Raw genomic sequence first — 26,119 nt, 5'->3', positions numbered from 1 at the left:
TGCTTGTTATAGATCAGTATAATTAAGGTTAGAAATTTAGTTAAGAGAACACTAACTCTTCTACTGACCCACATGGTTGATTAAATAATGGATATTCCGGAGTGTAAAAAAATATTGCTTGCTTTGATTCCCCATTCTTCAAATATGAGTAATTTTTTGTATGAAAATATTGCGGTCCAGTCAACAAGATTAGAGCTGTGATTAGAGTTTGTTCTTGTGAATAAAAATTGTCAGGATTTTTTTCCCTTAATACGGTTGAGGTGTGTTGTTTTCATTCTATCACTCATAATATACCATATCTATGTATTTTGGTATAGCTATTATTATCCTCATAGTTTTGGGGTGATTCTTTAAAGTTAGTTCTAATATTAATTTCAGACAGTGAAACTAGTGACAAAGAGTATTCATTGTGAAATTGCAAACTACATGGGAAATTGTATGTCTGCAGTCGGTGTAGCACTTAATGATGCAGTCGAACATCCACAGGATTCTAATTCTCTTATAAAATATTTCACTCTAAAAGGAGTGAAAACAAGAACTCACATTGCTAAAGAATATCTAGCTTAATTTCAGGCTTTCTAAGCAAGCAAATAGCATTTCAATAGAACTTATGTTTTGGGGGCTTATTTTATATTTTAATTCTTTTTTTTTTTCCCTAGGAGCCCACTGTTATTTCAGCAATGAAGATTTCCACAAAACAGGTACTGTATGCACAAACTTTAAATCACCTTTAAGTATTTATTGGCTTCTGTTTTTAAGAGACAGTAACTTGGCAGTTGGTAAAGACATATTAATTACAGCAGCAGCATCCCATCCCGTTATATAAACATCAGTAGTTTCTCAGGAAAATGTGACATGCAGAGGGAAAAGGAAAAGTCTAGTTTGTGTTTTACTAGTAAGGTGGAAACTAAACACAAACCAACCAGCCGTCTGGAGGCTCTCAAGAAAAAAAAAATGACATTACTGAATGTTTCTTTGACAAAGAAACTATTTTTTAAAAAGTGTCTAAATTTGGTCCCTCACTCTAGTGGGACTAGTTCTATTCCTTGTGGGATTAGTACCACGTTCTGTAAAAGGAAATTCAGTTCAAGTGACAGGGCTCTGACTCTAGTCAGGCACAGAAGTATTAGTGAAGGAAGGGGTCACCAGAAGATTATTATCTAACCCAGCTGTGGCCCTACCACCTTGAGATGATTTAGTAGAGCTTCAGTAAGTACAGAATAATCTTTAGGATGCACGAAGTACTGAACGGCTCTATGAGCAAACACAAAATAAACCAAGACTTGTCAGGCTGCAAAGCATCTCAGTGTGCAGATGGGCAGGGGCACTAAGAAAGACACAAGGGAGCTCTGTACATTCCTGAGAGGCGTGACTGCCTTCTCATCAAAGGATATTCAGAGAGTGTCATGGAAGAAGCTGAAGGAAATACCTTTTCTATACTTGCAGATATTTGGGTGGTTGCAAAAAAGGGAATTCAAATCATTGATAGAAGATTATATCAATGAAATTCTGAGCAACAAGATGGCGTGGAAGCTTGGGGGAATTAGTCTTTTTGAACTAGGTGCTTCCAGTTTTCTCAGCTTTGTGTGATTTGTAGGCTAATTTTGGAAATACTAGCACCTTGTTCACACTCATTTTATTCCAGTAATGTCACTGTCACTACAGAAGACGTTTTATAGGACTGGGTGCACCAGTCCTACAGTAGTAGTAGTAGGAGGTGTGTCTTCTAAAAAGATTCATCTACCTCATTCTATACATTATTGAGTAAGAGTTAAATTTGTTCTGTAATGGACAGAGCCCAAAATGCTGTTTGAAATGTTTCACATTTAACTAGAAATTCATTGTATATATAAAAGTTGTCTGAAAGCATTCATGTATTTGACAGAAAACATTCTGTTTGGGGTGACTTTTCTGACATAGTTTATCAGCGAAAAAAAAAATGAAAATGGCAGGACCAAAAAATATAGTATTGAACAATGAGATATTTAAAAACAAACCTGTCAAGTTGTATATATGTTCACATCATACCAAAATGCTCTGCTTTGGCTTATTTTTGTAAGTACATTCCTTTAAAGCAGCTGATCACATTTGATAATGGGCCATGCATTTTAGTACAACCTCTTCTTCAAAGCATCTTTATTTATTCAAGAGAGATTACAGTTTTCCCTGAGCCTTTTGAAAACAAATTTACAATATTAAAATTGTCTAAAGCTAAAAAGAGCATAGAATGTTAGTTATTCAAGCAAAGTTAAGCTCATGAAAAATCAACCAGCCTCAGGCGAAAAGTGACAGAATCATGATACAGTGTGACAAGCTTTTGGCACTGTCTGTCCATCAAATAAGTCTTTGGCAACATGTTTCCATTTTATATTTATGGTTAAAAGTACTGTCGTTTTACAATTCAGACACTTTACTCATTCTGATAAGCAGAGGGTTTTCATAAAAACAGCACCATTCTATGTGTTGATCAAAGCAGGAACATGGAATGTAAACAATAAAATCAGCATGTTCTATTTAATATTTCCAACGAAATCACTTTATTCTTTCACTAGCAAATATTACATCCAAATATAAAAGCACTTGTATGGGGGAAGAACGGGGGTCTCCTTACTTTGGGAGAGTTATGCCCCTCTGTATAACTATGGCCCTAACTATCTGACCCTTGAGCAAGAGTTACTTCTAGCAAGGACTTTATGTGCAAATTAAAACTAAGTGTTGATACATTAATTTTGAACTCTGACATCTTTAACTCACAGGAATTATATTTTCTTGCTGAAGCAGCGTATTCCTCCCAGCGATGCTTAGAGCCCTAGATCCATTTTAGCATTATAATCTGAATGAGGCTTAAGCTTAGGGAGCATCGTTACAGACTTCCAAGGGCAGCACCCTTGAGCCTCTGTAATAGTCTGCAGCCACTTAAAAGTCACAGTTCTGGGGGACCCACACTGCTCTTAGAGCCTCTCATGTGAGGCTTCAGAATTTGCTTCTTGACTTAAAAACATGGCCTTAAATTCATGCCTGGCTTTCAAAACCAAATAGACAGTTATCTTTCAACATGTGTACTGTGGTCTTCAATAAAAAGGAGTTTAAGGAAGCATTTGCTAAAGTTCCTTTGAAAATTCTGCCTAAATAATTCTTTTTAAGCATTTCTTTTTTCACCTCTCTCTCTCTTTTTTTTTTTTTTGGTTGTTTTTGTTTGTTTGTTTTGATTGCAAACAGAAACTCTCTTATTGCTTTCTGTAAGTGCTAGGGAAATACTGCTTTTAGGGCAAAGTCATGTGGCTAACAGAGACCACCTGATTGCTGCAAACTTGCTCTTTTCTATAGTTCAGATACTTAAGCAAAAATTTTTAGAAAACTTTTTTTTTTTTTTGGCTTTGGTTTGATCTGATAATCAACTGATTTATTAAATTAAAAACCTCTTGGGAGAGCCTTTGCCCAAAAGGCAGTTTGACTCTGCCAAAGTAAGGTCAAACCATTGATGCAAATCATTCCATTACTACTTTTTAAGTTTCATTCTGACTGGATTTATGTATTATTAGTGTCCAAAATAATGATCACCAGCTGGAGTCCAAAAGCATGATCAGAAGAGCAGCACACAGGGCAGCCTCTAGGCTGTGTAGCACCTGAAACCCTGAAACACATGGACCGAACTTTATGAACTTATGTACAAGGAATAGAGTCTTTAAGTAACCCTATTCTGGCCTCTTTTTTTTTTTTTTTTTTTTTTTTTTTTTTTTTCTGCCTTATCTTCTGGTCATTCCCTAATTCTAAAGCTCTAAAGACATTTGTTAGAAATCAGGGAGGGTTTTATTTTTGACAAAATGAAACTGGTTACAGTGGTGCCTAGGAAACAATTACGCTATACTTCTTTATTTTCCTATATGCATACTCTGCGTTGATTTTTATATTAGCTGCAGCACACATTGCTACACACATATATATATATATCAATGCGCCAATTACCTAGGACCCAGATCAATACCATCTGGACATTTCAGATACTTAACTGAAGCTCTAATTTGACCTTTGCTTCCTCTATAATCAGTAAAGAGAAAAGGCATCTCTTGAGAAATGGTTAGGTCACCTAAGATTTGAAGTACTGCTGTTTTACACCAGAATATAGCCCTAAGCTGGGGTGTCATTAAGTGTCTTAAGTTAGGGAGAACCTGCCTATCGTGCTTGACGCCTTCCATTTGGTTCGCAGGGATACAACACTAGCTGGGGACTATTACATGCAATTAAGGCTTTGCATAGAGCTCTGTGTGGTCAGAGACTTTTGCCAAGAGAATGTGGTTTTACAGTCTGACTAAGGCGCTGTAATAGACGGAAGCAGCTGCTTAGATAGGGCTTAGTTTGCAATTTATGGTGAATTTTCTTTTGTCCTTTTTTGTCTCTTTTTTTTTTTTTTCTTGAGAAATGCCTGTTGTTTATATAAAGGCCAAGGATGTTTCTGTTGTAATTAATATGTCTATATAAACTGCCAAGTTGCTGTCTCTGAACGAAATGAATGCGGCACCTTTCACAAGAACTTTAGGATTTGCTATCTCCTGGTATCCCGGTTTGTCATTTCCAGGAGACTGGTGACTTCAGCCAGCTTGCATCCTTGAATTTCCTGTGAGTGGTGCCTCCAAGACATCACTTTTTGATAAATATTCTTCAAATCCTACTTTTCACATCAGCCCTATGTTTACTGAAGTGAATACAGTTTTGCATTTTTGTGGTAGGTCTGCTTACGGATAGACCTTAAAAAGAAAAAGTGCTGGATAACAAAATTCAAGCTTTTGATTGCTAAGTTTAAGTGTTTTCAAAACTGTTAGATTATGCCATTTATCTTTTTGTTTATATATTTATTTTGTGTTCTCCTAGTTTTATGTCTCAGGGGGAATTGTGTTTAATTACAACACTTGGACTTATTTTCTTTGTGAATTAGTGCTGAGCTGAAATAGCTCTTTTATGATTTTCACATGGGTAGGTAGTTCACTTTCCTCATGCCCCTTTTGGGACTCGCTAACCAGATGGACCACATAAACTTGATTTTTAAACTTTATTTCCCTTCATCAGATCCTCTTCTTTGAATTGCATCTTCCACTAAACACAGGGCTTTTCTCCAAAATCAAAGAAACCATGTTCAGTTAGGGAAGTGGACTGTAGAAAATAACATAAAGCATCAAAAAATACCGATACACAAAGGACTATGTCAGTACTTCCAAGCTAAAATATCTCAGCATCTGTCTGAAATAACTAATTTCTGTCTGAAATAATAATAATAATAAAGTACTATTTTATGTAAATATTTATTTATTTATTTTACTTTTATAACAGCAACAGCTCTACATTGGCTCAGCCACCGGAGTTTCACAGCTTCCTTTGCACCGCTGTGATGTGTATGGAAAAGCATGTGCCGAGTGTTGCCTTGCAAGAGACCCTTACTGTGCCTGGGACGGCTCCTCCTGCTCACGTTACTTCCCCACTGCTAAGAGGTAGGGGCAGTTTCGCCTGTCTGCCTGCCTCGCTATTTGTTTTAACTGATGGTCTTAATATGACCAGAGGGCTTTGGAGATTTTGCATGGGACAGTTAACAAGAGCCCTTCCTATTCCAAAGAAAACATAATTGTGGGAGATATGAGCTGTGTGAAGTCCTGGTTGATTTAAAGTGAACACTGCTACTCCTTGGATTGGCTTGAAAGGCTGCTGTAGAAAAAACATTTGGAAAACCGTTGTCTCTGAAATGTACTCATAATTTTTTATTTCCTAGTAAATTGGAGCAAGAAAAAAAACATTTTTTTGTCTAATGTGAGAAAGGGAGATGCTATTAAAAATATATTTTAAAATGTACTCTCCTTCCAACTAGCTTATCTCACATTTTCATGAGTTCCAGCATACAGAAATACCTATAAAGTGTTTGAACATGAATGAAAAGGTGTTACTTAGTGATATATAGCATGATTGTTATTATTTAAAAGTATCATTTATATGTGTTGATGTGTGTGTAAATGCTACCAGATCACAACGATAACGATTTTACATTCACTCTGCTCTGATGTTAAAAGCTTTGCAATGTAAAGGTTAAGGGAAAACAGATTCTACAAGTAAAAAATGTATTTTTTATAAGAATTTACAAGTCCAAGTTGCCTGGTTTGAAGATTTAAAATCATATTTCCTTTGCCTTCTTTAGTCTCAGAAATTCTTGCTCTTTACAACCTGCTGTTCATTACTAAAGTAGAAATGAGTAATAGCCGAATTAGTAAATGCTTGCAAATAAGAATACTACTGGCATAGTGCTGAGAGTCTTTCCCTTGATGTATTGGTCAAGCAAATGATGAAAAAATGTTCAGAGAGAAATCATGTCAAAGCAAATATGTCAAACATCTTACACCTATGCAGAACCAAAGAATTTATATGCATTAAGGAGCCTCTATCTTAAAATTAATGTTAACAAATGCTTAGTTGGGAATGTTAGGACTCCAAATTCCAGATCTGGATTGGTTGTTGGAGGGGGGAAAACATGTTGGAGGATGAAAAGTGGTATTTGTGTCATAAATTTTTCATATGGAGAGGATTAAAGTGTCAGCTTTTGCATTGCCGTGTTTGAAAAAAATGTTTAATTGTTTTTTGTTTGTTTTGGAGAAACAAAAAAGTTTCTCTCTTATGTTTATGGAACATAATGGAGAAACTGAATCCATTCCAGAAAAAGCACTGGTTGGGTTTTGTCACCTGCATTGACTAAATTCAAATTTATGGTAGGAGCAGAGCAATTTCTCTGGAGGAAGGCAAGGAAGGAGAGGAGAGGGAACGCTGAGGGCCTGAGAGGCTCATCAGCTCCAGGCTGGAAGGCAGCATGGTTGTGCGATCTCTTGAGTCAAGGAAGGAGGACAGGAATTGCTGAATCACTCTGCTCTTCCCCAAGTACTCTGAGCCTCCTCTTTTTTTCCCATTTGCTAGCGCTATTCCTATTCCCAGCACATCTCAGGACCCACAGATAGCAAAATCCTGTCATTCACCTGCTTACTTGGATGCAAGGAATAGGGTGCTCTGTTTTTCTTCTCCCTCTCTTCACCTTTTTGTCATCAGCAGCAGGCCCAGCTGCCTGCTGTCATCAGAAGCGCAAAGTAGCCTTCCAATTGGGATGGGAGGACAGGGAAAAGACTTGGGCTAACAAGCAGCAGAGCTACAGGAAAACCTAGGGGTGCAGAATTCCCACTTCTTGAGGCCAGCATGAAAGAAGGCTGGGATCCCAACACGGCATGCACAAAACAACACGGTCCTACCCCACTCCACTTCTGCCTTGGCAGCAGCATCAGGAAAAGGCTCTGGTAGCAGAGGAGGGATCTGCTGTTTGTCTGCTACCTGCTCTCCCCCCTTTTCTGCAGCCAGCCTTGAATCCATCTGTGACAAAATCGGCACTGCTGGAAAAGGCTTCAATGTCAACATTTTCCTAATATAGCATCCCTGTAGTTTAAGGCTTCAGAAATATTGGGAAGTCGAGTCCTGAGGCACTTGTGCAGATGCTTTACTAATACTGCTCCCTCCACCCCTCCCTTTTTTTTAAGGGAGCTTTTATGAGCCATGATTTTAATTTGCTTTTCTCTCTTTGTGTATTTAAGAAGTCTAAATGACAGTTGAGAATGCCTGCAGTGTGACCACTTAACTCTGCCCCATGCAGATGTGTTCTGGCTCATATTTCATGGATCATCATGTTGATACAAGGCTGATATGTGCGACATTTTCCTGAGATTCTAACTAAACATCTCCTCCCAGGTCCACTGACAGTAATATGAGTCTTTCCACAAGCTTCTTTCCTACAAATAGTATCCTATAAATATGCTGCCCTTTGAAATTTAGGGAGGGAGTAATAAAATACTGTATTTATTCTCCTTTATGTCTTGGATGTATTTTTATTTGTTGAAAATGAGGAAGATAAACATGACCTCTGATATTAGGATCAGTGCATATTTTTGAATCATATATCAATCAACAACGTATTGCTTCTTAATACAGCATGTTAAGGTGTCCTGTTATACAGGGATAATTTTTGTGAAGTTTTTATTCAGAAAGATATAAAAAATTCACGCTTTCCATTATATATTTTTAAAATGTTTTTTGGTAAAAGCGGTGTGACATTTCACATAAATAACTTCAGAGATAACACTTCAGTAGTATTCAGTGAAAAAAAAAAAAAAAAAAAAAACCTAGAAGGTTAAAATGTTTCCATGCGCAGAAGTGGGCTGGTGCCCCTGTGAGAACTCTTCCCATGTGCTGATGCTGGGCTCTTACTCAGAGCTTGCAAATAGGGCTGGTGACCAGAAGAGAGCTGCTCTCTGTGCTGCAGAACAATAGCTCCTTAAAAATGTGGGCTCTTGTCACAAGGGAGGGACCATCAGTGCTTTTTACAAGGCTACTTGACTTCTGCATATCCGTTGCTGGATGCAGTAAGCTGAAATCACAGCACTGTGCAGCAGCCTAATCCTCTTTGTTCTCCTCTAGTTTTGCAAGCCCTCAGGCTTTCTCTGATTCCTAAAGTAAAGTGCTCACACTTGAAACACAGCTTTGTTTGCCTTGTTCCTTTCTTTTCTCCTTTTTTTTTTTTTAGTATGAAACTGTTTTCTGTGGCTCAGTTGAATTTTGAGTCACAGCTATTTGAATAAAAAAAGGAGAAGACAAAAACAGAACAGTAAATGCAAAATAAGACAGTATAAAAAGGCTTTTTCTTTCTCCCTCTCTCCCTCTCTCTTTTTCTTTTTGAAATACAACATTTTAGCACAAATCAATATGTTCTCCAGAAAAAAAAAAAGAGCAGATCAAGCCGGGGAAAGAATAAATATATTAAGTGGTTATGCAATAAAAACTAGAACCAGAACTAGAATCAACCTACAAAAGATGGAATAAATGTAGAAAATATAATCCTGGTTTCCTTTTAGACATGTCCATCTTAAACTTTCATTTCAAGTAAAACTGCTATTAAATTTTAAGTATTCTGTGCTTGCAGAAAAGTTTCATCCTATTTATATTTTTGGTGCATGTTAAACTGTATGTATTGTTATGGTTTGATGCCTTAGTTGACCCTACTATGAATGAAGTCTGCTCTGATCAATGTCACCAGCAAAGCTGAAGTTCATAAGCTCAGTGCAACAGAGACATGTATTATAACTGTAAAGGCTGATATCATGAACTGTGATAATGCACAGAATATGGTAACAAAATAATTTCCTTCATAGTGCTGTTTAGATGCATTCGTATAACCCATATAGTTTTAAATATGTTCCTTTTGTTGCTCCTGAGTCGTGTCAAATGTACGTATGGCCACGGAGAATGTCTCTAACAGTTTCCAAATGTGGTATTTGTAGGCGTACAAGGCGACAGGACATCCGAAATGGAGACCCCCTTACTCACTGCTCAGACCTGCAGCATCATGGTAAGTTGTGAGTATTAGCAAAGTAAAAACAATTTGAACGTAACTTACACACTATATATGAGTAGAGCAGGAAGCAAATGAATCATTTGGTAGGGGATTTTTCTTAACATATAGGAAAGATGAACGATATTCCAGTTTTGGTTGCTTACAGTAGCCTGGATCAGATTTAAAGAATCTCATTTATGTTTTTTCTCAAGTTAACAATTTTAACCTTTTAAACTTTTTTTTTTTCTTCTCTTGCCTGATAATATCATCCCATCGTTCTAGGTATATTGTGTCAGAGAACAGCCATACCAGTTTATGTGTTGCTTCATATAGATTTGATAGGATGATAACCTACCACATAATTAAGCACCCTGGTTAAACATGGCATGGCAATTAGTGTAGGTGCCCCACTAGCAGCTTCTTAGAATCAGCATTTTCCTAGGAATATACCTGTCTCGTGTTTTCAAAATGGATTTTCCTTGCCATCTTTTTGGTTCCGTTGACTGTGTTATTTCCACATAGTGTACTGACCGGAATTTTGGGCTTCTTGGCTGATAAACCTGACTTCTCATTCTCGCAGTTACCAGTTTGTTGCCAACCTCTTCAGATCCTCACGCACAAATTTTTTTTTTTTTTTTTTTTCTATTTTCTCCTAACTGAGCAGAACACTTAGGCAATACTTCCCTCTGCTGGAAAAAAAAGCTGATTACTCATGTTTAAGTTACATCTATGATAATAGTTAGCTACCAGGCAGATTTCTGGTGTCCATAAAGTAGATGTGGCTAAAAAATGAAGTGTCTCAAAACTCTCATGTCTTCCACTCCTTCTAATAGCAGAAATGACAAATAGTCCAAACTCATGCTGTTCGCCACTGTATTTTTCACCACCACTGTTTTCTCTACCTTCCTTTTTAACCCCTGAACCCCACAGCCAGCATTACTGCTGTTTCTTTTTCTACATCATGATCCTCAGACTCAGGACAAGTTACTAGGAGAGGAGAAGGGTTTGCAAATGTGAATAAATGGACTGTGATCAATGTGCAGTTGGCACATTTTGTGAATCAGGAATGCAGAACTTTGTGAAGTAGTCATTTTGAACTGGCAGCAAGGTTGTCTTCAGTTTCATTCTTCAATTTCATTATGTTTACTAATGCTTGCTGGCAAAAAGTTATATTAAATATGCAGCAAAAGTTAGCTAGTTTTCTTCTCTATGTATTTTACCCAATGTAGATGAGATGATCCAAGAACTAGTACTAGGGCTGATATGGTATTTTCAGTTCCCCAATATGAAATTTTCAAAAGGCTCTAGATGTGAACTTTGTTATCAGAAGATACATGCCTTGGACATTGCGCTCACCTTACTATCTCCATCTTAAGGCCATCCATTAAGATTTGGGCTATCGCAGGCTCAGTTCTGTTTTTGTTTTGTTTTTGTTTTTCATGTTCCCTTCCATTTACTAACTGTATTTTATGAGGCAATAGGTCTATTGGTTATCTTCCTAGACAAGAAAAGTAAGAAAGTAAGATTAACTCCTTCTCTCTAAAAGAGAGGGAATAATCCAGTGCAGTTCTTTCATTTATTACTTACTTGTATTTTTTAGTTACTTGCTACATGACAATCATGAGAACACAAGATCATGAAAAAGCTGTTATACGCTACGCTTTGTCATAAGGAGCTTAAACAGAGACTTCTTTACTTTTGCAACTTTGTTAAAGGCACAAATCAGAGAAATAGGAGATGAGAAACCACTTGGAAAAATGTTATTTAATGGCAAAATGAAGACAGTGATTAGAAAAAATGGTAACTTGCAAAAAGTACCAGAGGAACATAGTCCTAGGCTTTAGACCTGAAGGATGCACTGACAGAGTGTTTTACACAATGATGCTTTAGCGTGTTTTAGGAAAATCTTCCCCTCCTCTTAATTCAGACTTTTAAATTTGTAAAATTACTACATTCACTTGGCATTTGCATAGGGAAATATGTATCATGTTTTACACAGACAGCTGTATAAACTGGCCATGCAAACTCACGCTGAACTTTTCCTTTGGTTATCACTAGTAATTTCCTGGACATCAGGTGCCAAATTGAGAGTGTTTATAGGCAAGAATGTGCTCCAGCAATCTTTTTTTCTACTTTCTACACATTCCTTTGTAATACCTGGCAATTGATTCTTCATGTGAATCAACAGAAATACGAGCTAAGAAAGATCTGTTATTGTATATCTGACTTGTAAAGACATTGCAGAAAAATGCCAAGGCCTCAAACTGAATCAGCACCTTTTAATGAGGTGTAGGTAGCGCTATCACTTGACCTTTTATTCAAATATATGGAAATACTATAAATTCACTACCAAACAATATTAGAGGGAAATGAAGATTCTTAGCTCTATAAATACATGACCAAAAATATACCATATAAAATCATGATCACCTTTGTCAGGTAATAGAAATTTCTTTTTAAGCCTTTCAGGGTATCACTATCAAAAAAGTCTCAAGTTATTTTTTGGAACAATTTGTGAATGAATAGCCAACTTTTTTCAGTGATCAACACTGGTGGGATCTCACAGAATTGCTCTGAATTTGTCGTATAGAGAGATGGAATAAAGAGAATCTGTGAAGCCGTCTTGAGAGAATCTGTGAAGCAGTCTTGGTATAACTACTTAGGCACTCATAGTTCTTCAGCTATGTCAGAGATTACATGTTTAAAGGATCTTTATCACGATAGTAAGCTGATACAGCAATTGAGTTAACTTTGCAAATTACAGCTCTCAGGTTGACATTTTGGGCTGAATTTCATAACCAGCTTCATGATGTAGTTTTCAAATTCCCCAGCTGCTCTCCTGGACTTTTCAGACTTTCATTCTTCCTCCTACTTTCTCTTGAGGCCTCTCCCTACTCCCAGAGCTTCTTTCTGATGTTGTCGTTATGCCATCACTCTGCTTACTTTCTTGTATTTCATGTGCTCAACATTATGTGAACACTATACTCATTTCTGGTTCTGCCTTCTGCTACTTTACATTGTGGAAATGGAATTTGAAGGGTCTCTTAAATCCTCCTCTCATTGCATGGCTGTTGCCTGTACTATATTGTTTAGATCTGAACAAATTTAAAGGGGACTTCTGCTTCTTTCCATGGGGATTTCTAACAGGTTAGAATATTATGGACCAGACCCAACAAAACACTTGGAAGAATACAATGGCATCAAGGAACCCAATTTCAAAATAATTTCTGTGAAAACTGTGACAAGCTTTTTTGGTACCCAAGATGTTGTAAACATTTAAGATTTCTGTCAGAAACTCCCTGCATACTTTAAATTATGCTACCGCTCATGGACAATTAAACCTAAAATAAGTATCTATATTTGTCCTTTACGATTATATTTGGAGTCTAGAAGTTTGTCTTCTTGGATCTAAAGAGCCCAGTACCCAGCATTGTTTGTTCTTCTCCTGTATAAATCCACTTTGACTGTGTTGTTTTCAGTAGTGCTGCAAAACACCTGTGCCAAATTACTAACCTACAGTTGAATCAGTTATGTAGGATGTGCCAGAGGAGGATTCAAAGCCAAGGCCATCCAAACTATCAGATTGCTCTTGTTGAATCCAGGCCATTCTGTGATCACGAATGAAAAATTAATGGAGCGGGAGAGAGAGGGACAGAAAAAGACCTCCAACTCAAGGGTAAAATCCTTGTGTTTCCATCTTTTATCCGGAAAGTCTGTAAATCTCAGTTTCACAGAAGCACGTAGCTGAAACAGTAACATATGTGTCCCAGACAAACAAAAGGGAAGTTTCAGTCATATCATTCGTATAACATTTCCTACTGTCTGTCTAATGTATCACAGCCCTGCATGCACTTTCTGTTGTGGATCCCAGGTCAGTTCTTGAAGTGTTTCTTGTTGATCGTATGAGGTCATTTGCTGCCTGATCAGTGTGAATTATGTTCAGGACACCTAAGTCAAAAAAGTGCCCCAGATCACTCTGTTCAGTCTGGATCCATGGTCATCATCAATCATTTCTATTCCCAGTCTTTGTATTATCACTCCCAGTCATATTCAGTTTGCTCCTTTACATACTTCCAGTTCCTCTGCTTTATTGACACAAATGGGCCCAGGCTCCACCTCAAACCTTTCCACTGGTACCTTTGGCAACCTTCCTGCTTTGCTTTCTGACATACTCATTCTTCTAATGTTCCCCACCTTCCTGGCACAAAGCTGCATTGATATTCTTCGTAGGGATGTGGTTTTTGAGGAATGACGAATATGTTGATTCATTTACTTGTTTATATAGCACCCCACTTGCTTGCTGTAAAGGTTTGCAATCTATCAGAGGAAAGCAAGCTAACCCATTCCTTATTTGTTTAGTGTTTATAGGCCATTTGATGCTTCATTGAGAAATGGGCCTAATAGTGATAAATGTTTCTGTTTTATCCTCATCCCTCCTCCCATCTTCTTTCAGGACTGAATGTCATTATAAAAAGACGTATGATTGCTGTGTCAACAGGAACTCAATTTTATTTTTACCTTTGGCTCAGTAGTCTAGCAAACAGCCTGTGTTTGCTAAACAACATGGCCAATATAATAAAGGAATAGTGAAGGCAAACAAACCTCGAAAAAGAGTTCTCTGAGATGATTTTAATAGACATCATTTTCCTGTTAAAACATATTCAGGTTTCTGAAAGACTTCCAGTGCTAAAAATCAAAAGCAGAAAGTGGAAAGAATGACAAATAATGGAAAAGAGGCAGGAAACCCCATGAGATCAACATGGTGTTAAACAGCTTACCAACCCCTTCCTCCACAACTATTCTCCAGGATTATTGTACTGTTGCCACTTAAATCCATAACTACATTTTAAAGAGCTAAGGTGAAGAGTTGAAATATGATGCCTTACTGCCTCTGCGGTATTGGAGAAGAATCAAATGCCATATAAGTCCTATAGTTATGTGATATTTCCAGCAAGTTGATGAATATCTTGAAGCATTGTTGTTACAAAAGGAAGTAATTTATTTAACTTTATTTTCCCCTCCCATAATGTCTGTTTTATTAACCTCATTACATTTCCATAAATTATATCAGTATGAGAGGAAATGATTAATTGAAGATTGTTTCCTCAAAAACATTATTCCTGGTCATTAACAGCTTATATAGCAGCAAACTGCTATACCATATAATCTAAACACATTATACTGCTTTTAAATAGCTTCATGTTTTATTACTTTGTTCTAAAGTATTATAATCATAGAGCCCAGGAGGCATCATTATAGACATTCTGCAACTGCACCGTGAGTTTTCTCACTGCATATACCTTCCTATTAAAAACTCTTATCGTATCCTAGATGCTTTCTTGATAAGTAATAATGTGGTTTGCAAAGAAAATCACAATGAAGACCATTAACTTCACATATTGAGATGTTAATAGCTTTTAAGATTTAAATATATAAATGCACGACCTTAAAAATACCTACAAGTATAGGAATATTGATGGAGATATTCCAAAAACATAATGATCTGGGAAAATCTGTAATTTTTTTGGACTGCAAAATACCTTCCACATCCCAATTTCTAAATTAAAAAAAAAGAAAGAAATGCCGTTAATTTTTTTTGTTTACTGACTTTTTTGATTCTTTCTATTGTTTTACTCTCTCTCTCCTTTTTTTTTTTTTTTTTATTTTTTCTTTCTTTCTTTACAGATAACCCAAGTGGCCAGACCCTGGAGGAAAAGATTATCTATGGAGTAGAGAATAGCAGCACTTTTCTAGAGTGCAGTCCAAAATCTCAGCGTGCCGTAGTCTATTGGCAATTCCAGAAACAAAATGATGACCGCAAAGAAGAGGTAGAGTAGAAAAAAATAAAAAATGCATCTACTCCTTTTTATGAAAATTACTTGAATCTGAGTTCTTTTCAGCAAAACACTGTTTGCCCTTCCATTCAGATACACCTCAGATCTCAACAATATCTGAGAATCAACAATTCAGATATACTCAATTTTCCCTTTGCAGATTATCAGCAAAAGCTGGCATACTATCCAAAGTTCCACTAAAATCATCGTGGAAGACTTATTTTGGGATCCGAATATTTCAAAGACATGAAAATTTTCTTCTGGGGGAGAGGGAAGGGGGTTAACTCCATTATTATTATTATACTATTTATCTGAAAGAAACAACAGAATGTTTATGTACTGTATGCTGTAAGTCTTAACTACGGGTAAGACAAAGAGGCAGAATGACAGACTGGAAACTGTATGAAGCCAAAGGATATGAAAGCTTGTGTGCATATTGTGCATATTTTGCTTCAATATTCACAGAGGTAAAAATTGACTTTCCCTGCATGTATTACATTAGGCTGATACTCTGTTTTCCTCCTTCTCTTGTCACCAACATTCTTATGCTATTACTTAGCCAAGTTCTCAAGTCATTTGTCAAGCTAGGTCACACAGTCTTTTGATAGAAAATAATCTGCTTTCTAGTATGTAGGGACACCAAATTAGAAAGCAAAAACTTGTTCATCACACTGAAGTATTTTGAAGTATTTTGAAGCCTTTTTTTCCAAAGCAAGTACTAGCTATTTTTTTACATTAGTAACTTTGTATACTTTTGTTATATGCTTTAAGTACATTAATAGTAAACTGTTTCGGACAACTTCTTCATGGAGAGAGCAACAAAGAGGTGTCTGCCCCTCTCCTCCACAGCTTCACACGCATTTAGAGGAGGAAAATGTATTCCTAGATGTTGATTCATTCAGAAAAAAATATAATACTTTGAACAGTTATTTGTTGAATATTAAAATTTTGAGATTTAATCCTTGTTATTTATTTGTTAACTTTCCACTTGTCCAGAGGACACTTCTATGCATAAAGGTTTTTGCAGTAAGGAACATTTCAGGAAGAGAACCCACCTTCCCCAGGTAGTGATTTGAGTTTGACTAAAACATGGCAAGAGTGTCCTTTGTAGTATAGCCAAATGGATGTACATTGATTTGCTCATTTGCATCATCTACCAGCAAATACTGAGTAGGGACTGAGGAGCAAAATATTCCTTGCAGTAGATCAATAGTTTTTCTAGAGCCTTCCCTAACTACAGATGACTGGCAAAACACAGCCCATTTGTGAAGTTTTTGTTTGTTTGGGAGGGGAGAGATTTCATTGACTGGAAGGAACTGTACTGAGGAGTTAATATGATGAAAGAATAATTCTGCACATTGATAAAAGCTAACTTTTTAAATGTTTCCTTTTTTTCTAATACAGATAAAAGTGGATGATCGAATGATACGGACAGAACAGGGTTTATTGCTCCGAAGTCTTCAACGGAGAGACTCTGGTATTTACTTTTGTCATGCTGTGGAGCATGGTTTCATGCAAACTCTGCTCAAAGTGACCCTGGAAGTAATTGATACTGATCACCTGGAAGAGCTGCTCCATAAAGAAGAAGATGGTGATGCCTCCAAGATCAAGGATGCCACCAATAGTATGACCCCCAGTCAAAAAATCTGGTATAGAGACTTCATGCAGTTAATCAATCACCCCAACCTCAACACCATGGATGAGTTCTGTGAGCAGGTTTGGAAAAGAGACCGCAAACAACGTCGGCAAAGGCCTTCCAATACACAGGTGAATACGAATAAGTGGAAGCACCTACAAGAGAATAAAAAAGGTAGGAACAGGAGGACCCATGAATTTGAGAGGGCACCACGGAGTGTCTGAGCTACATTACCTCTAGGAACCTCATCCAAGTAGAAACTTGTATAGACAGATAACTGGAAAAAAAATGCAATATACATGAACTTTTTCATGGCATTATGTGGATGTTTACAAGAGTGGAAAGCTCAAACGATTTCCACCAGGTTTAAAAAAAAATGATTTCTAACTTTCCTAGTAAATTCTTCCTCTCTGCACCAAGACTAAGACCAGAACGACCAGAGTTTCAAGAGATAAGTCACCTGAACCTAGCTTACTGCTCAAACAGTTCTGCAAGTGTTCAACAGGCAGGTTTTGCTTTCATATAAACAAAAAGCTGTATTTCATGCCGTCATCTTAAAGGAAAAACAAAAGCCACCTTTCATCATCAGCACTACCATTCCTAGACTTATATATAAAACTGCATGAACTCATTAAGCTGATGAACGTCTAAACATGTGATTGGACATGAAGATTTTGTTCTTGTTTTGTCTACCAGTTCTCCTGTTTATATTTACTAGAAGAGGAAAACAATACCTAATGAGATTGTTTGTGGAAATCTGAACAACAAAAGCCATCCATCATCCAGAAGAACAAAAAATGTGGAGTACACTGGCCTACTACTGATGACTTCTTCCAGCTTTGATCTAAAGATGTATTTTATTAAAACTATAATTTAAATGTACCATGACAAATATGCAGCAAACATTAGCTTTTTTCTAAAATAGATTAGACTTTTTGTCTTAGAATTATTGTACTTTTTAATTACTGGTTTAGAGGAAAAAAGACAACTTCCATTTATGAGCTGCTTTACTCTTTTGTTTGGAAATTCTTTCAGGGGAGCTAGTCGCACTGCAGTTAACCTCCTCCCCTCTATCCCAATAGTCTATATGACATGTAACTTCAAAGCAATTTTAAAACTAAGCTATTTTAACATGAAAGTCTCTGTATAGCATGGAAGTCTTCTGCATTCTTTTTTTTCTAAGTATGGTATTTGAAATGATTTAGCTTGTATAATATCTTTCTATAGATTGAACCAATGAAAAGGAGAGCAATTGATTTCAGTTGTATATTTTTTTTAATTAAAAGTAAATAACATTAAAATATACTAATGACACTCTTGCTTTCTTGGTTCATAAATATATGTGAATGCTAATATTTAAGTACTGTGGCTCATATAATGTCATATATCTATGAGCAAAGCTCACATTCAGTTTAAGGCATTTTGTTCCCAGCTCAGTGGTCGAAGTATGTCCACACGTCTGATTCTCAGTGCTCCATCTGATCTGTGGACCCAGATCAACCAAATGCAAATAACCAGCATGAGGCCACATAAATAGTGAGCTCATAGTTGTCTCTCTGTCACAAGGTATAAGCCACTATTCTATCTGTGGTGAATGGGTTGGACTAGATGATCTCCAAAAGTCCCTTCCAACTTCAGTCATTCTGTGAAGCCTGTTGCAGTAAATGGATGAAGAAGTTCAGCTTATGACTTGTATTAGTTTATGCTAACAGATAATTCAGTCCTGTACTTCTATCTTGTGTTTAATTCTATATGCAGGAGAGCAACAGGGTAAAATAGATCCAGTTCATTTGCACTGTAAGTGTCAGCTTAGGGATGTAAGTAGTGGATTTGATTCACCTCAGCACAGATGTGCCTTTGATCCCCAGTTCTATGGTGTCCAGTTCCTTTGAGATCATCTTGATCCAGCATCCCATATTTTATCTTGATAGAATCAGTAAATCAGTAAATAATTTCAAGTAATGTTACTGTGGGAAAAATTGCTAGAACAAAGTCTTTAGTTTACTAAATGAGCTTTTATATAAAAGTGTGTCTGTGTTGATGACTGATCTGTTTTGTTGCTTTTCACTCCAGATTATTTAATTTATGAATCACAACACTGTCAGCCTTATCGGACACAATATAACACAACTGCTGTGACAGCATCTCTCTTACAATATGTCCCAGTCTCCTTGACACTCCATAATTAAAGTATCTTTCTGATTAGTGAAGCCTTGGCCTCCTTCCCTCCATACTTTTTTGATTTTTGCTAAAGACCCAGGCATTTTAGTCTCCTTTGAATCTTTTGCAGGGAATGAACTTATAACGTTTTTATCCATTTAATTCTATAGTAAAAATTAATTGAATAGAGTATGAGAAGGCTATACAGACGTGGTTCAGGAGAGCACTTGGGTATTTAATTTTAGAGCAACCCCAAGTTTATCTTATGCTTAACTTGATGCCTGTGAAGCAGTAATATGCAGTTAAATTCCCATGCTTTCATGAGGTGTTGAATAGGGATGAATTTAAACAGAGATTCAGTATGTTCTTTCCTGTACAGAAGTATTAATTTTTTTGGCTTAGCCTATGATTAATTTGTGAACATTGTTGTCAGCTGAAGTATTTAATTGTAATCACAGAACACTCTTTAGCCTTTTGTGTAGGGCTATTGTATACCATGGAGTCATTAGAATACTCTTTGTTACAAAAGGAAACAGTTTTAAAATGAAGCTCAGAGATTTCAGTGGGAAAAATGCAGATTGATTTCAACATACTCTGAATGACTTTAGTTTCCTTTCTCACATATTAATGGTATTTCTGTCTACCTTTTTTTTTTCCCCCTACTATGCTCATTTCTATAGCAATTACCGCAGAAAATCAACACCAAACCAACCTCTTTCCCTCACCCTTTAAGAAAACAAAAATTAAATGAATTGTGTATGCTAAGGTATGTTATTCTCTATAGAAGGGTAATCAACAGAAAGAAAATTGTAGAACCTGCAAGGCTTTTACCATCTCCTAATAGTCTAATTGGGCAATTTAAATGATCAGATTTTACCTACTTCAATTGTATCATCAATTCTCATTTAAAGGCGTAATCTTGTTCATATCTTTGTGTCAGCTCATACAAGTAAGAGGGCAGAGGATCAAGACAACAGCTGAAATTGTTGATTTTCACGTTCTTACTATGGTCAAGTTAAAATGGCATTTGATACTAATTTAAAATGAACTTTTTTTTTTCTTTTTTCAAATAACATAGGCCTTAATGAATTAATGTGGAGCTGCTTCTCTGCAGCTCTGCAGCTGCAGAAGCTCTGCAGCTTCTGTAAAACTCCCATTTTATCATTATTTTTAATGCGACATAAGAATTGAAAATAAAGGTTAAAGTATTTCTGCAAATCATCAATAAAACTCTCTAAACTTCTAGTTACAGACTTCAGATAAAGTAAGTAGAAGGTTGTGTTTCAGCTGGAGAGAAATAAAAGGATTTCATTTGTAACCAGAAAGATCTATTTCATGTGTTTTAAGATAACCATTCGCAAGGAACAAAAAATCATAATTATTGAATATTATTCTTACTAGTCTATGCTTTGCACTTGCATGGATCACTGAAGGCGGGAATTTGTTCAATGGCTCCTAAAAACTGTATGGTTATTTTAAACTATAACATCAGACTAAGATAATGTACATCTTTGCAGAACAGCATTAAATCTTCATGACCCAATAAAGTCACTATGTAAAAATATAAAATTAAATTAAATGCATGTGAATGCACATTTACTGATCTTTTTTTATGTATTATTTAGTGAATATCAATGGTATGTGTTTAATAGTTCAATTTTTGCTACCTACACATTAGCCAAAAGAGATGTAAATATTTTTTGACTAGATAAGGAGGTACAGTGTAAAGTACTGTTATCTAGAGGTACTCCATTTCAGTGTGTTCAGCTAAATACTAAAATGCAAGGTTTTGCCACACAGATGATAGGGTGGTTTATTTGCTACATCAGTGCCAAAGTTATGGGCTTATTCTATAAGCACATTGCTCACTGGTTAGTAAATATTCTGCTTCTGTATTTATAACTTCAATTCAGATGGGAACTAAAAAACTGGAGAGAAAAAAAATGTAATGAAACTGCTGCTGTAAATTATTTCTTTTAGCATGTATTCAGTTGTTAAATAAACATTTCTTCCAAATATTTGAAGTTCCCTGTCTTGACTGTTTACATGGAAATGTGCCCTGTAACCTTCATGAGCATATGGAGGGCATTTTTGCCAATATGCTATCAGTGTATATGAATTCTGTTTACTAGGCCAGAACTGTTGCTATTTTATTAATAGTTTACTGTTTCTTTTTGAAGAATACAAACTCTTCAAATACCTGAACTGAAAGCTGCAAACTTCACCCTGTCTTTTGGCACATCTGCCTGAGTGTGTGCAGACAAAGCTACACGCACACACCAGCCACTCTGCCCGGTATCAAACTGTAAGTTGCCCTGTAAGCCATGCAACCACCAGCGACATATGGAGCATGATCCAATCCAGTCTGTGCTCTGTTAATATAGCTATAATATGGCTATACTGCTTGCTGCTGTGAGCTAGCTGACTTACACAGCAAGCAAAACAAATCAGTTCTGTCTGTTGTCAACATACCTTTGGATCCTTAGGTTATTTTAGCAGCTGTTTGGGATGGAGAGGGGCCACTAAATAGTGGCTACCCACTATGCACTAAGCATTGTACAAACGTTGCGAGACAAATACTGCCCTAGAAAACACACTGTTTAAGTAGAACAGACAAGATGTGGGGGAAATGAAATGTCACTATTTTCTGAATGGCACATCGATAATTGCAGAGACAACCAGCACTGGCTAGTCCTCACTACGCCATTCATCTTTCTCTGTCCACGTATTTGGCTTTCTATAAAGCAAGGATAGAGATGCCTATTTCAAAAGGATATTGTGATGATGTTTTGTTTTTGCTGTGAGTCTTCCAAAGACATGTCCCAAAATAAGCCCTCATCATCAGCTAGGCAATTCAGGGGAATGCAAAAGATTTCTTCAAGCACAAGAGGAAAGGAAAGGACACAGAACGCAGTAAGTCCACTAAGTGAAAGACTGGAATATTTATTTTCTTTCTGGTTCAACGGGTGCTAAAAACAGCAGAAGACCCTTATTTCAGGATGTATCCAACGTTATGTCCTTTGCTAAAGCTTCCTGAAGAGACCAAGAAAACAGATTGTCTTCTGAAGCTACTTTTCTATGTGATCAAGAGCATACAAAGCCTACAGACAACCTTCAAGGTACTAAGTAGGAAGAAATATATGAGTTAGTTAATGCCTGTTTATTCATAAATATATATACATATACACACATGCATATATATACATGTATATATCTGTATGTATTTTATCCACCAGCTCTCACTGCAATGAAATCCCCTTTTCCCTAAAGTATTCCAAGCTCCGCTTGTAATTCAAGTGTGTCTCTGAAGAACACGTTTGGTGACCTTAGCTATAAATTGTTATAAATGTTTCCTTTGTGAAGACTGAAACTCACTCTTCTGTTTCCTTACAGGTTGCAGCCACTGAACTCCCCGTCAAGCACACACATTTAATGTGAGACCAATTTATGATGCATTTTCTAAATCCTAGAACAAAAGCACTATTCTCCCCCAAATGCTCAGTAACAGGATTCAAGTCACTCAGGGCATTACTGAACCAGGGAGCTACTTGCCTGCCCGTAAATACTCCACTGAAAGGTTGGGGGAGCTTGATAACAAAGCTAGAAACAATGTAATATAGGCTTTGTTTGAGATGGTTTTTGTCCTGGAATTTATCAAGGACTGACATTTCGGCGAACCTCAGGAAGATCTGAGCAAAATCCCAAAGCCCTAGGGAAGCAGTTTTCACAACGAAGTAATTTTTATTTTGGTTAAGAGAGCAACTTCCATTTTTTTTTCTTTTTTTTCCAAGGTATTTTTGCACCTCTTTAGGGAATGGGGCTCCCCTTGCCTCTAATAATAACCCAAAAGGGCCATAATTGAGGTTTCAAATATACATCCTTAGGCATTGCTAATATCCTCTGAGAGGAAAGATCCCAGTTGTGGATGGCCAGAACTCCCGCAGCTGCTCCAACCAGGATGCAGCTTTTCTCCCACTACACCTGTTCCTAAAATTGGTCAGTTGTCATCGACCCTTTCCTTAGTGCAGGAGTAAAAATGGGTCCCAGTGGGCAGGAGAAAGCATTTTTTAGTCCTAGAACTGAGCAACAGCCACTAGATACCCATTGCACTTATGGTGCATGGTGGAGGCCAGAGACTGCCAGCAGGGTCACCATGGCTTGCCGTCCTGTCCTGAGGAGGGTCTTGGATGCTCCAGGCACCACCACGGGGACAAGGACGGTGATAGAAGATCCTGGAGCCAGGCTGAAGCCATCACCACAGGACGCTGGTGGGGCTGGCATGGGTTAGGGATGGACGTGGGGAGACCCCACAGCCACGAGGCCTGTGGCCAGCATGTCACTTAACCTCCTTGTAAATATTATTTTTCCACTGGAGAAGCAGGTATTAACAAGCTTTAAAGGCACTACTTAAAGGCAACAGAGGTTAGTAGACCACAACCCTCGTCAGTGGGAGCTTTTAGGTATAAAACAGGCCCAGCTCCGTGGCGCCAGAATAAAGCAACCAAGGGAATTCCTATAGATATTGCAGTACAGCAAGGAAATATGAAATATGACTTGATTTGAACTTCTGATTTCTTTCTATAGCTGGGGGGCAGAAGAGGAAAGGAGCAGAGAAAAGAAATGCAGACTTCTCAGCTATGCTTTGCAATGACCAGTCCCTTAGGCCTTTCAGTCTCGCCTGTCACTTTTGTCTTGGTTTGCAGAACTACACAGAAAAAATGCATTCCTATAAACTCTGCTTGTGCTGAACAATCCCACATTGAATAGTTCAGTAAACCAGAACAAACAGACAGACTGTGCGGGTTCCTCCAAAGCAGGCCTCACTTTCCTCCTCTGTTTGTTATTTTATTACTACAGCAGGGTCTCTGCTGCTCCTTTAGTTAGGGTTTTGTCAGCACTTCTGTTGTAAAACCCTATTTTTAGGGATTTATAATTTTGTCTAAGGTAATTCACTGCAGCTTTAAATGCAAGGTTTTAACCTAGAAATTATTTTACAGTTTCTAAAAGAAAATGGCTAAACATTAATGAATTCAGTTTTGAAAACTAAAAAAAAGGAAAGAAAAAAAAAAGAAAAGAAAGAAATACAGCTTTATCGTTGTCAGGTGGTTGTTTTGGCACAGTGAAGGTAATGAGTTTCTTCCCATCTTTGCTGTCTTTGAACCTTTTTTAGAGCTAGCTGTATGTTGGTCAGAAGTCCTAATTCAGACACATGTGCAAGCACATTGCATCTTTATTTGTGACATAAGTGTATGCTCAGCGTATGTTCATATGGTACTACTGAAGTTGAATGTTTTCTTGATTTGCACATGACTGCCTTCATGAAACCTGATTTTTAATTGCTCTTCTGTATAAAGGTAATACTGACTCATCTCTCACCTCTGTTTAATAGCTGCTCTACTTCTAGTACAGAACAGAAAGAAAAAAGGTTGTTGTTTTCACACTGAATAATTAAAGAGAAATAACATTATTGCTTGGAGTTAATTGAAAAGCAAAAGATGATAATTCTTCTAGATACCACTGCAAAAGTTGTTCTCATTGTATTTTCCTTTATTAATGCAGACTCCATTTCTTATAAATATGCCATTGCTTCTAGATACGAAAAATCTGCTTTTTTTTCACTTTAATGCTAACCAATATTTTTAGCTAAATCCTCACCCAAATAAATAGAACTGTGTGGTTCACTATCTTTTCTATTGGCTGGAATCTATCAGATGGTAAAGGCACTGAGAAGTATGAATTCCAATCTCTGCACTTTTCACTAAAGTTCAAAATGTTACTTACAAAAGCTAAACAATTCAACATCACTGTAAAGCCATTGAGTATAAGAGGACTTCATATAATAATTAATACTTCACGCAGTATACATCTCTGTGATTTTCAATGTCTGGAAGGGGGGAAAATGGTTGTATGCAGAAGAATTAAACTATTTATAGTTAAGTTCACTGTTGCATGTCAAAATGGTAGACACAATGCAGCTGAAAAAGTCTTGCTTGGACACTGACTGGAACACATGCATGCTCTGCAAATAATCACTCTTTTGTCTCCCAGAAATACTCCTATTTGGCGTTCTGTGTGCATTGGTAATGTATTGGCAATAGTGCACATTGTTGCCTGTTTGCAGAGGAAGTCTATGGACAGAATTGACTATCAGAACATAACATCTGATTACTTTTTATCAAGAAAACAAGATAAAATACTATTTTAAAATACATATAAAATAAAATCCTGAAATGTCAGTCTTCATTCAAGTCTCACAGACTTGCCTGCTTTTTTTTGTTGTTGTTTTATTTTCAAATAAAGGCATCTAAAGCTAAGTGCTCTATTTCCTGTTTAGTCATTAGAATGGCAGATACTTCTATTGTAGGTGTGGAATATTTTTGAATTCCTTGCAAGCCAGTTGAATTTTACTATGAAATGAAATGTTTATCAGGGCCATAAGATGGACTGTTAAACTTTGACTCTCATACTAGTTGGGTGAGTTAGATTTATATTTCATAATTAATGCATATACTACCAAAAAAGAGCAAACTGCTCTTTTGAAGAATACCTAATTATCCTACCCAATGAATGAAAGCCTCTTTTTTTTTTTTCTTTTCTTTTCTGCTAGACTTTCTTTCTGAAATGGGAACTTAAAATTTAGTAGTTCTGAGGAATGACAACCTTAAAGCACTTCACTCCATCATCTCCTAACTGGTAGATAATCCTGAATGAAGAACCATGCTTTGCCTTCATTTTTCCTCTGGCTACCCACTTTTTCCCAAAGGATTCCTGTAAGTCCTCACAATAGTATGAGAACTACAATAGCCAAGGAATTTAAAAATGCATATTTTCATAATATAAGCAGTGGTTAAGATTATCGTTAACCTGTAAAGGCCTGATTTTCCATTTGAAGACTTCATGAGTATATGCACATATACTTCCAGTTCATTTGAGTTTTACAGACCTAATGGACTGCAAAAAATCTGGAAAAGTTCTCAGAAATGAAAAAAATTCTGATTCTATTGTACTCCTTGCAAACTCCATCATTACCTTTAATGAAACAGGATCAAGCAAGGATTTGCATTTCTTGCCATGAGCTGCTGAAAGGAA

At 36.8% G+C, this 26,119-nt stretch overlaps 1 protein-coding gene across 1 annotated transcript in view; it reads left to right on the top strand.

Annotated features, from left to right (window-relative positions):
- Positions 1 to 17,304, top strand: part of SEMA3A (semaphorin 3A) — a 158,166-nt gene extending 140,862 nt beyond the window's left edge. Inside the window, exons 13-17 of the mRNA XM_010213041.2 lie at positions 660 to 701; positions 5,326 to 5,483; positions 9,348 to 9,415; positions 15,086 to 15,228; positions 16,639 to 17,304. Coding sequence (XP_010211343.2) covers positions 660 to 701; positions 5,326 to 5,483; positions 9,348 to 9,415; positions 15,086 to 15,228; positions 16,639 to 17,094 — 867 coding nt within the window. The 3' untranslated portion in view covers positions 17,095 to 17,304. The remainder of the gene's footprint in view (positions 1 to 659; positions 702 to 5,325; positions 5,484 to 9,347; positions 9,416 to 15,085; positions 15,229 to 16,638) is intronic.
- The last annotated feature ends 8,815 nt before the right edge of the window (positions 17,305 to 26,119 follow it).

The sequence above is a fragment of the Tinamus guttatus genome, unplaced genomic scaffold, assembly GCF_059628265.1.
Source record: "Tinamus guttatus ecotype Peru unplaced genomic scaffold, ASM5962826v1 Tinamus_guttatus_pri_ptg000193l, whole genome shotgun sequence".
Classification (NCBI taxonomy): domain Eukaryota; kingdom Metazoa; phylum Chordata; class Aves; order Tinamiformes; family Tinamidae; genus Tinamus; species Tinamus guttatus.
The sequence above is the reverse complement of the archived record's forward strand: the minus strand, read 5'-3'. Positions and strand labels throughout refer to the sequence as shown.